Source organism: Typopeltis vanoorti, chromosome 8 (genome assembly GCF_054136105.1).
Source record: "Typopeltis vanoorti isolate ZY-2024b chromosome 8, IOZ_Tvanoo_1.0, whole genome shotgun sequence".
Taxonomy (NCBI): domain Eukaryota; kingdom Metazoa; phylum Arthropoda; class Arachnida; order Uropygi; family Thelyphonidae; genus Typopeltis; species Typopeltis vanoorti.
Genome location: NC_143556.1, coordinates 65581251 through 65594272, shown reverse-complemented (window position 1 = coordinate 65594272; position 13022 = coordinate 65581251). Strand labels below are relative to the sequence as shown.

Genomic DNA, 13022 nt, shown 5'->3' with positions numbered 1-13022 from the left:
TTATGAAAATTTTTAAAAAATGCGATACTAAAATTTTATTCACTCTTAAGTGTTTCTTTATTTCAAAGTACAGCAGAGTTTCTGATTATCAAAGATAAAATCTGACTATTATTTAAAAAAAAAAAATTATAAAAATTCCATTATATCATTGTGATTGTATGTATGATACATAATAATTTTTCTTCACCAATTCATTGATTTTTATTTTTCATGTATACACAGATTTTGAAATCTTCATTTACTTTTTTTTTTCTAATGTTTAGAAAAAGTAAATGAAAACTTTATATATGTGTATGTAATGCTAACATGTCCAAACCAGGTTTGGAGAAACCATCTTGCCTTGCCATGGGATGGGGACAGGACCATTGTCTTGAATTTTCTTTTTGTGCATTATGCAGGCTTGCCACAAATGATGGTGACATGCTTGCCCAGTACTATCAAAATATCCACTTACTATCAAAATCAAAACTGCATAAATGAGAAAACAGTCAACTATTTTTAGCACATATTTGCACAATAAGTAATGTGGGCACCACATTGCTTATTGGAGACCTGAAGTATGTTGAAAAAGTTTTATGTTTGGTCTCTAGATCAGGGTTTCTGGACTATGTAAAAAATCAGCTAAAAGTGCAAAAACTATTAAAAAAATATTTTTTATAAACTATCTATAAAAAATAATTAGAAGAGCCATATGGCTTCATTTTGGTGATATAAATTACATAGAAAAAGTGGATATTAAAGATCCAACATTATTAAGTTTCGTAAATTTGACCTGAGCGCTTACGAGAATACAGACCTTAAGAGAGCAAAAATATATTTAATGCTAAAGAATTATTTTTACATATTGACTGAGAGTTCACTTACAAAAAATGCATTTCCCTGACATTGGATTTCTTTAGCACTGAATGAGAACTTTTGCTTTCTTAAGGTTTCTGCCTGGTCTCTGAAGAGAACCAACTAGTTTGAAACAGCTGTCAAGCCAATGAAACCTTTATCAAATGCACTGATGAAAAACAAATATAACAATGTTCAGGCAGCTCTCATGTTTGAAGTAATGCAAGCTAAGACAACTCAAATGCCAAGGAAATTCTTGTACGCTCTCAGGTCAAATTTACAAAACTTTCATAGTTCCTACAAACATTTGGCTTTGAAATAATTTGGATCTTTAATATCCACTTTTTTTGTGTTATTTAAAAAAAAAATCTTAGCTTAACTTACAGTACTACATGTTTATTGGTGGGAGATACATTTAAAAAGTACACACATAACCATAATTAAGATAAATTTCTACAAGTGTTCCTTTTCTTGAAAACATAGACATAAATAACAATATTTTTATTACTTTCACTTTCAGGAGATTGGAATGAAACTGATAGTGTTCCTCCCAATACTACACAGATATAAACAAAATAAAGTAGATGTTTATTGTATCAGCAAACACAATATAGTTTCCTAACAACTTATTTGAAAGTATCTGATAAGAGAAAATTGTTTTAAGAATGTTTGACAATATCACATCCTATTCTTTTACCTGAAGAATAAAAAAATTCCTATCCTTCTTTTAGTTCTTTTATTTCTACTAAATAGCCTTGCTAATACTTAAATCTATTTGTATTTTTTGGATATCACCTGGGTAAAAAAGATGGAATGAGATGATATCATTAAAAGTTTTATGCAAAATTTGCATTTCAAAAATCATCAGTGTGCCTTAACTTTATTCATGCAGAAATATATGTGGTATATCGTATTAGAAGAGTTAGAATTTTGTTTCATAAATTAAATCACAAAACATCTAATTATTTTATAAAAGTAATAGTGACCGTGATAGTCTGTTTTTGTATATATGATTACTTTCAGTTTCTCTATGGGAGAGAAATATATGGTTATCATTCAACACTCATTTTACAAATGAGTTCTAAATTATTGCAATTTAGTGAATTCATTAAGTTGAAACATACATACAAATTTTTCTTTCCAAAATACAGCATTCATCACCTTCTCTCTCTCTCTCAAAAAAAAAAAACTGTTAAATTAAAAATTCTTAAGTTGTAAAAAATACGTATCACAGTAGTTCAGACAAGTAGCATATGCTTTGAAATAATAATCTTTCTGTACTTAATAAAATAGGGGAGGTGGAAGGAATAGAGAGAGAGACCAATGATTGTAATGGTTGCCTTTGTTTTCTCTTTTTGCTTTTGTTCAAAGCAAAATCTTGCAGTCTTCTATAATCATAAAATAAATTTGCTTGAAATATATGTGAACTTCATTAAGAGCAGAAATCAATATATTATTATTATATGTGCACCTCCATGCAGTCCATAGACTCATCGTGGGAGGTCCACTAACCATCAGTACCAGCCCTGCCAGATTTTGCTTTGAATTTATTCATCAACAAAGCACTTACAACTGACTGACAATCCATTCCACTCATTCTCTACTCTCCAAACAAAAAAATCTAGTCCTCATGCCCATGGTAACAATGGTTGGCATGAGGCTCTCTGTAAGTTTTAAACCCCCCCCCACCCCAAACAACTTATATATCTCTCATATTCCTTCCTTTATCTGCCTATCAACCAGTCTGTGTAACCCACATATCTTCAATCTCTCCTCATGTGGAGCATCCTACAGGCCCTCCACCATCTTGGTTACTCATCTCTGAATCTGTTCCACATCTCCAAGAAACTCAGATGACCAGATCTGTGTGCAATAATCCAGATGAAGCCTTATAAATAAATAGGAACAACTTGATTATCTCCACTTGTTAGGAGGTTCTTTGATAACCATGTTATCCTGTGTGCTGTTTTAGCCACTTTTGCAATATGTTCTCTGAACTCCCCATTCACCAACACCTCAAATCCCTGACTTTATCAATTTCCTGGAGTATTGTTCCATCAATATGGTACACAGCTGGTGATCTTTTCCCTCCAAAGTATATTGTCTTACACTTTGCCACATTAAAATGACATCCGTTCCACTTTGCCCATACTGCCACTCTATTTAAATCATCCTGTAAAATATCAATTCCTTATTGACTATTGCTCTACCTAATTTTTTCATCATATGCAGACATTTGAATATTTCCCCTCAGGTTATTTCCTATATCATTCACGTATAAATTAAATAGTAGTTGCCCAAGTACAGAGCTACGTGGCACACCACTACTCACAGGCCTTCTACGGTATACTGTGTTCCTGAATAAACTACTGTCTGATATCTCACCATCTTTGCTGATATATTTCATTAATGCAACTCTGAAATAAGTTCTTGAAAATTTACCTGCATGATGTGTCTACTGTTGAAAATGTCATTTCATTAGTTATTATTTATACAGATACTCCATGGAGGCAAACAACTCATCACGTGACCCACGTTATCCATTCACACAATACCTATCATACATCTCCTTAAACCTATTCACTGTTGGACTGCTCACAAAAACATCTGGCAGTCCATTCTGCTCATTCACCACTCTCCAGGTGAATGAGCAGAGTCCTAGTCCACACACACTCTTAGATAGTTGCCAAGTGTGACCCCTTTTTTCCCCCCCTACTCCCCAAGTATTGAAAAATTTCTTTTGTTCCCATCTTATAGAATCCCTTTAGTAACTTATAAGTTTCTATCATATCTCCTCTCCTCCACTCATCAGCTAAACTGCAACCCCCACACCTTCAATCTACCCTGATAGGGAACATTCCACAGACCTGTCATGAGCTTGGTTACTCATCTCTGAATCCTCTCAGTCCCCTAAAAACACAGGTGACCAAATCTGTGCATAGTAATCAACATTTTGGCCAAAATAGCCTTATAAAGAGGGATAATAACCTCCATATCTTTACTTGTATGTGTATTCTTCAACATCCAAGTGATCCTCTGAGCTATTTTGCCAATTCTTTCAGTATGTACTCTGAATTTCAAATCTCTATCTACCATTACTCCCAGATCCCTAGCCTCATCAATTTCCTGTAATCTAGTACCATTAAATGATACAAAGTATGTAACACTGCATTACCTCACATTTTACATTAAATTGACAACCATTGGCCTTTGCCCACACTGCCAATTTATTTGTCATTCTTTAATATACAAATTAAAGAGTAGTGGTCCTAGTACAGAGCCCTGGGGCATTCCACCTCATTTGCCTTGATTCCACTCTACCATATATACCACCATCTGATGTCTGTCATTCAGTCATCCCCTTCCTATCCATTCCAACTTATGTAATAATTTTCCATGTGGTATTCTGTCACATTCCTTTGTAAAGTTCAGCAATATCATAGTGCAGCCTTTATCCAATTTCACTGTCACCTTGTTATAAATGTAAATAAATTACTGATGCAGGACCTCCCTGTTACAAAGCCATGCTGCCCCCTATAGAGTATCATATTCCTGTCCACCCATTCCTGAATTTTACTTTTAACCAACTTCTCCAATACTTTAGAAAAGTTGGTCTCACTGATGCCAATTCGAGCTAACCAATGTCAAAACTCCCCGCCTATATTTCTGATACTTGGAGCATTTGTGTAAGTGTATTTGAACACCCCCTCTTGGGCCCACAGTTACCCTCACATAATGTCATTACTTGCCCATTCAGATTTGAAACCTGGGAAACTGTAACTCAGCCCTTCACAATCATTCCTGTACTCATACCTATGCCAAATTTAGCTGTTTTCTCACAGTCATTCCTGCACTCACACTTATTTTTCCCAACGTAGCTAGACATGTTTGATTCCCCCTCCCTCCCCAAATATCTCTAGTTTTTAACTGGTTTTGCACTTCCAAACTCTCATTGAACAACACTTTCTCCAAGCATTAAACTCTAAAACCATTTAAGTGCATTCCATCAGGCATATAAAGGTCCTTTCGTCTATCAAGTTCACTCTGCACATCTATAAACTGCACTATTTGTCCCATGCAATGCAATCTTCTCATTAAGCACAGTATTGTATACTTCTTATCACTGAATCCCCCATACAATACTTTCTATTTTCTCGCACTTCTATGCTTTTCCCATTCACTTTCTCACTCCTGCTGTACCACGTGCCAGTCGTTTCTCCAGTCGCTTGAGCTCACGTTTTGTCCTGTGAAGGAGTCTGCGTAAGCTCGCAATTTTTGCACTGGCATCTCATCATCCACATTATTACTTTCATCCACTTCCTTCAAACTCTCCTATTTTGTGCTCTATCATTTACCTGCTTCCGCCACATTCTCCATAATGCTTTGACAATCCCGTGTCATATCCTGAATATTATTACTATTACTATTATTATGGGCGACTCCAGGGAGTCCTTAGACTCATCGAGGGAGGCCCTAAACATCATGTCCACACAACTATACAACATTCTCACAGTATCTATCATACCTTGCCTTGAACTCACCCACAACAGACTCTGTCAGCTTATTCCACTCATTTACCACTCTAAAAGTAAAGAACCCAGCTCTAACACCCCTGCTAACCATACTCTTGCCCAGCTTCCATAGGTGTCCCCTAGTTCTCCCACCACCACCAGGCCTGATCTCAAAAATATCCTCTGAATTAATCCTATAGAAACCCTTTAGCAATTTGAATGTCTCAATCATATGTCCCCTTTTCCGCCTATCAACTAATTTCTGCAACCCACAAATCTTCAACTTGTTATCATATTGTTCATTCCATAGACCTGCTATCATCTTAGTCACTCACCTCTGGATCCTCTCCACCTCCTCCCCATCAAGAAGGAACCTAGGTGACCAAATCTGGGTCACCTAGGTTCCTCCCAGAGTCTTACCAAGCTCGGTACAGATGTACAATAACTTGCTTGTTTCTGCTTGTCAAGGTATTTTTCAACAACCAAGTGAGTTGATGAGCTGATGATTTAACTACTTTTGCAATGTGCCCCCTAAACTTCATCTCCCTATCCACCAACACTCCCAAGTCCCTGGCGTCATCAATCTCCTGGAGTACAGTTCCACCAATGTGGTATACTGCTGCTAATCTTTTCACCCCAAAATGCATAACCTTAAATTTTGTCACATTAAATTGACATCCATTCTCCTTAGCCCAGAACTCCAATCTATCCAAGTCTTCCCAAGATTTTGAGATCTTCTGCATTCACTAGTGCCCTACCCAATTTTGCATCATCAGCAAACAAATGATCTGTTCTTCTTAGATCCTTCCCTATATCGTTAATGAACAAATTAAACAGCAGTTCCAAGAACAGAACCCTGCGGCATACCACTAGTCTCAGGCCGTCTTTTGGACTCTACTCCTGAATAAAGTACTCTTTGATATCTCTCCATCTCACCAACCCTATATCCATTCCCACATGTTGTAGTTTACGGATTAGAATTCCATGTGGTATCCTGTCAAATGCCTTAGCCAGGTCCAGCAGTATCACTGAAAACCCATTACCCTTATCCAGTTCAGCCGATCACTGTGTTATAAAACTTGAGCAAGTTACTGAGGCATGATCTACCCTTCACAAAGCCATGCTGTCCCCCCGTACAGTATCGCATTTTCATCAATCCATTCCTGTATTTTTCCCTTGACTACTTTCTCCAAGACCTTGACAACGACTCCTGATATGCTGATCGGTCGGTAATTTGCAACCATAGTCTTGGATCCTCCTTTATGCAGTGGAACTATTTTCCCCTCTTTCCACACCTTCGGGACTAAACCAGACCCTGAGACTCAGATTAAACAACATGGTCAAGGGCACTGATAATTCTTTAGCCGCTTCACGTAAGACCCGTGCCGGTATACCATCCAATCCCACAGATGTATTCACATTAAGGTTCTGTAATAGACTATTCACCTCCACTTCATTCACCACAATTCCCGTATAAACTAATGGTTCCTTCATTCTTTCAATGTCACCACCGGGATGATATACTTTTGCAAAGTGCTCGCTCAGTAACTCCACTATATTGACTGATTCAGTGACCTTCTTACCATCGTCATTCCTCAAAATCATTTTGCCGTGTAGTTTTTTTTTTTTTTTTTTTGTTTTGTTTGCAGCATATTGAAAGAACTGTTTGGGATTCTCTTTAACTTGTATAGCTAGTTTCTTTTCATAATCCGCTTTTGCTTATTTTTACCACACTCGTTACCCTTCTGGCCTTCACTTTATACCGTTCGTGTGCCTGCAGGTCACCTCTTTCTTTAAATTCCCTCCACAGTTGTTTCTTTTTTTTGCAGCTCAAGCTTAATGGTGTTATTCATCCATTTAACCCCTACTTGTTTTACTATTCATACCCTAGGTATACAATCAGCCATAACCTCCTGTAAATGCTTCTTTACCACTTTCCATGCTCTGTCGACATCCAGCCCTTGCAGTTGTACATGCCATGGCACTAATCCAAGCAATCTCCTAAGCTTGTCATACTTGCCAGCACGGTAATTCCACATATACCCTGTCTTAATCGAAAATTCTACACCTTTAGCCACCTCCCAGGCCAAGGCCTTATGATCACTCTCACCAATAGGTGGCAACATGGTCATATTCATTACAGTCAAATTCTCAGATGCTATTACCAGGTCAAGCACTCTCACACCCCCTAGTATTTTCAATTACATGCTGTCTCAGATAGTTATCCCTTAATGATTGAATAAAATCCATTTCCTTCCTCACATGTGTCCTCTCCTCCTTCCAATCAATGTTACCATTGTTGAAATCCCCCATAATAATTATCTTCCTCCCACTCATTTTATCAATTTTTTTATGCATACTATCTCCACCATCTATTCCATCACCTGGTCTTTATCTCCACCATCTATTCCATCACCTGGTCTATAGCAGCACCTGACTGTATATTTTGTTCTGCCAGTCTCAATCTCACACCAAATAGCCTCAAATGAGCTCTTTTCACTATCCTGCGATACAACTTCAATTCTTCTTGGCTGCAGTTCATCAGCTATCATCAATAACACCTCTCCCCCCATTTTATTCTCTCTGTCCTTCCTAAACATATAACCTGCACATTCTATCCCACTAACTATATCATCTTCCATAAGCCATGTTTCCCTAATGCCAATAACCTGTGGCCAGGAAGAGCCAATCAAGGCCAAAAATTCTTCCTTCTTGTTCCTAATACCCCTGATATTAGTATACATGAAATGCAGTGGTCTCTTTGTCCCACCCCTATCTTGATGCGTTATTCTAACTATCCCATTCTTTCCGATATCCGATTTTTTGTCCTTAGTACTGGCTCAGGTACATTATATACATTCTTACACTCAACTGTCTCACTGATGTCCGCATATCCACCCCCCCCCCTTGGTAGTTCTAGTTTCCTTGGTTCTGCGCATCCATTTTCACTTCATTCAGCAACACTTTTTCCCGTCTTCGCACACCGAATCCATTCAAATGCAGGCCATCCATCTTGTATAAATCCTTTCGCCCATCAAACTCATTCCACACTTTCACGAATTCCACACCACACCGTCTGTATAACCTGCGCATAATGTCATTTGCGATTATGGCCCTCCTTCTAAACTCCTCTGTCATACCGCGGCAACAGACTCACCATTCTAACTCTGTCACTCTTTTCTTTTGCTACCTTTAACAAACTTTCAAGTCCTCTCATAAAAAAATTATCTCCTTTCAAATTCATTCGTACCCGCCACAACTATCAATTCTTTCACCCTCTGGTTTTGCGCTCTAATACTCTCACTTACATCCTTAAATTTCGTACCCGGTAAGTACGATTTAGTTAAACTCCCATCTATCACTCCTCTTAATAACGAGTCACCATACAGAATCAGTTACTTCATTCTTCAGCTCCCGACATGACACATTTTTTTTGCATGCATGCTCACGAAACATTTACGACAAACATTCCATTTTCGCTCTCGTACTATAACCACACTCGGCAATGAATATATTAAGCACGTTTCATCGCACTAAATAAATCGTGCATATTAATATAGTGCGTACGTAGTGCAGTTGGAAAAAAGACGCTAGCTTTCGCCCTTCGATTGGAAAAGGCTTAAGTTCGATTCTCGTCGTGACGAGAGAAAATTATTAAATCTGTATGTTTTTATTTTCTTCAGTTGAAAGTGAGTTAGCTGATCTCATACAGAGGTAGCAGGGTTCTTCTCCGAAAACTCGTAGTTTTCATTCCGCATACAGACAAGTCGGCCTCGCGAACACACGCAATTCAAGACAAAAAATACTGGTAGTGAGCAGTAGATGGCGTTTGTGTAGGTGAGGATGGTAGTGGTGTTTCGCTGTAATTGGTGGAGAAGGAGTTGTGGTGTGGTTACCCTCCCTCGATGAGTCTTTGTACTCCTTGGAGGTTTCACGTAATAATAATAATAATTCAACATCGATTTTTCGCCATTTTTCTCGTACGCATTGGTGGCATAACGTAGAACCCTTTTGAAATAATAGTCGCGACTAAACACCATACTGAAGAACACAGTCAAAAATAATGAAAATAACACCATTTATATTTAACAATATCGCCAATGTTTACTAGAAATAAGGTATCTGAACAACACTGTACCGCAGCCAGTAGTGCACGCAGGATTTAATCTTGGGGGGGGGGGGGTTAAGTTGAAGACACGACACAACATAAATAAAAAAAAAAAGAATTGTAATTAGGAAAAGATTTTTGGAAAATTTTCTAGTGTTTGTTTTTTTTTTTTCCCTTTTTCTTTGGGGCGGCCCTGTCCCCCTCCCCTCTGGGTGCGCCACTGACCGCAGCCACTACTAAGGACGATGCTACATATATATATATACACACTGAATCACAATATACTTTCAAGGTACATGAGTTAATAATAATAATAATAAAAGGCAAAGATTTTTAACTCAACTAAATATTTTGACTTTGCATTCTTAATTTTTTTTTTTTTTGAAGAGACTAGACCGAATAGTTTTATTTCGTATTTTGTCAGAACTTCTGCAATTCCGCAACGTTAACAACGTTGTCCTTTGGTTGGAAAAAGCCGAGTTCGAATCTTGTCTAGGAAGCGAAGAATTTCTGTGAGGACTATTCAGCTAAGGCTAGTGAATGAATCTCATACGAAATGAAGGGTTTTCATTCTTCAAAAGAGACCAGAAAATGCACTCAATTTACAGACAAAATTACATTTCAATTGCATTGCCGTGGATTATTTAATAAGGTGGTGTAAATGTGATTTTCCAATGGAATCCTGAAAGCAACTATGCGCCATATTATATATATCTAACGCCATATTATATATCTAACGATTACTCTGATGGCGCATAGATTATATAATAAGCTACTTCCTTACAGTTGGATAAACTTATATAGACCAGAAAAAGTATTATAAAGTGCTAAACAAAGCACATACCCTATTGGGGATCGTGTAGCCAGATAAAACGAAATTTAATTAGCAGAACTTGTTGCGCAGTTTGATTTTGACAAATTTAAGTGTAAATCTCAGTATTTCAGATCATCCTTCTAATAAGGTGACCATTCGTCTCCGAAACAAGACTCATGGTCTAATTTTGTTCCCGCAGTTTTATTTTTCGCCTTCCGGATCATATTCGCATTACGAACCATTCCAGCAAAAATAAATATTGAATTACCTTGTGAAGCATTCAGTGAATCCAGATATATGAAGAAGATGCATTCTTCGAAAAATTATTTTGCCTTCTATTAATTACGTACTTAATTAGTGATGGGAATATCGTTCTTTTCAAAGTAGATATGTGAAGAAGAAAAAAAAAAGGCACTTTATCTTATAACCACTAGTTCGAGTTAGAGCATGGTCTGATAAGAATTATGAGCAGTGTTACCCTTAGATCCGGAAAGAGAGGCACCTTCCTCGGACCCCACGCTTTTGAGGTCCTCGCATATTACAAACACAAAAAATAAATGCATTAAATGAGGGGTAAAAAATGAAATATTCAGACTCAGTCTCATGGAAAAATAAATTGTATGTAATAAATATATGATCATTTATGAATTATGTTTTTATTTTATTACTCTTCTAAACATCGCCGGCACATCAATAGAATGCCCAGGCATGAGCAATAATAATTCATTTCGCTCATCTTTGATATTTCTTCCGTCTTTCGGTCATAATAAAATCATAGCTTTACACATTTTTCAATTTTTGTTGTTATGAAGGTATACTTGTCAAGGTAGAAGGATAAAACTTACTTTATTTAACAGTTTGCTAGCTTGATTTATAAATTTTTAAATATGTGGAAATATGGTATACGGGCTTCTATTTGTACTCTTGTACCCCACAATTGTTAGGGGAGGGCCTGATTATGAAGATGCAAATTTAGCGCTCATAATCGTTTATAACACTTATATGTATGCCGCTGAAGAGCTCTTATTTTCTTCCTCCAAAGTTCTGAATTCTGAAGTTTAATAACTTTTCAAAAACAATGATTATAACTGTTAAAACGACATCTTTTGTCGTTTTGTTAACTTAATGGACATATCTTTTACACCACTGTAAAGTATATGATTAGGTTGTACCCAGTTACAGGTCGGTGTTTCTTCTAAATATCCTGATTTATCACTTCCATTGGCTGAAATCCATAAAATTGATAACACCCGCAGGCAGATCGATAACTCGATGTAACCTCATTTGAGGTTGGCGATTCACTGATAAGTTCCTCGTGTGCCAAGGACACGTTCTTAAGGCAGAGGGAGAGGGGGGAAAAAAGAAAAGAAAAGAAACTTAAGAAGAAGAACGAACGAACACACAAAAGCCTGCAATTTTAAGTATACCTGCCGACATGGATATAATGATACAAAACGAGGAAATTAGAATTTTTGATAATGAAGATAATATGGTAAGTATATTTAAGTTATTTTTGTTAGTTGAACCAATAAGCGATTTTCGGTTACGAGAAATGGGAGAATTGAGGTTTTAATTTCATTTTTATTAATGAATAAAAATATGAAGTTAATTCTAAACAATTCTTCCTCTTAATCGGAAGAACGGCATCTTAGATTTGGTTTGCTTGTAATTGGAAACTGGATGTCAAATGCATTCTTCAATAGGCTATTATTAATTCTGGCTAAGTGTAAGCGAATGAAAAGATAGAATGTTTGACTCGATGTCTCCTCTCCCTCGTTTTCTTTAAAAATGCAAGAATAAACAAATAACCAATGATTTAGTTTTATTAACTTTATAAAATCTAAACAATTACATTTTGGAAAGACCTGGGTTTGAATCGCGAAAATCTTTTCAACGAAAGGGTGAGGTTAGGGGTTAGATGTCTCCTATAGAGATTGCAGGTTTTTACCCTTTCCCTAAAAAAAAAAAAAACTGGCAAATAAGCAGGAGCGCAATTAACAGATTTAATACACCGGCTTTGTAGTTATAGTTGCTTCTGTAATATCAGACAAATCAATTCAACGCCTGTAACATCTCAAAATTCGTTTCATTCCTTATATGCATTCAGATCCAAAGTTTTCTGGATTATATTCCTTTATTTCTAAGATAATGGAATTGATCTACTATTCCACTGTTGTCCTGGTTGGAAACATTTGCAGTCTTGCTTGCAAGTACAGGTAACCCTCGTATAACGCGGATGTTAGGTTCCAAAATCTTTTTTTTTTTTAAGATTATATAAACAATGACATATCCAACAAAAATATTTTTTTATTTAATTCAGGTAATTCATGTAAGTTAAGAAAACATAAACTATGAAACAAATACATAGTATAAAATTATAAAACATTATAAATTATAGGTAAACTTCATTGCACATAATACATAAATGTTTTAGGCAAAATAAAATAAAGTGTATATTTTAATCGTCATCACTCTCTTCAAAACTAACATTTCGTGATGTTCTTTATTTATTTACGAGTGGCCGGACGTCGTCATCACTTGAAATCTCTTGAACATCATTTACATAATTCTCATTGCATACATCGGCTGGTTTAGTTATCAAGAAGTCAGTAATAAGACCTTGTTTACCACCAGGGCCGGCTCTACCGACGATGCAAGACGTGCATTTGCACGGGGCGACAAAGTTGGCATAAACGATACGAAAAATAAGGGAGAAGGGGCGGCCCTGCTTACCACTATGCTGCAATTTTTTATT

At 36.6% G+C, this 13022-nt stretch overlaps 1 protein-coding gene across 1 annotated transcript in view; it reads left to right on the top strand.

The window, feature by feature from the left end:
- Nucleotides 1–11602: 11602 nt before the first annotated feature.
- Nucleotides 11603–13022, top strand: part of Hn (phenylalanine hydroxylase) — a 98055-nt gene continuing 96635 nt past the window's right edge. Inside the window, exon 1 of the mRNA XM_090396729.1 lies at nucleotides 11603–11759. Within this exon, the coding sequence (XP_090252855.1) occupies nucleotides 11703–11759 (57 nt within the window). The 5' untranslated portion in view covers nucleotides 11603–11702. The remainder of the gene's footprint in view (nucleotides 11760–13022) is intronic.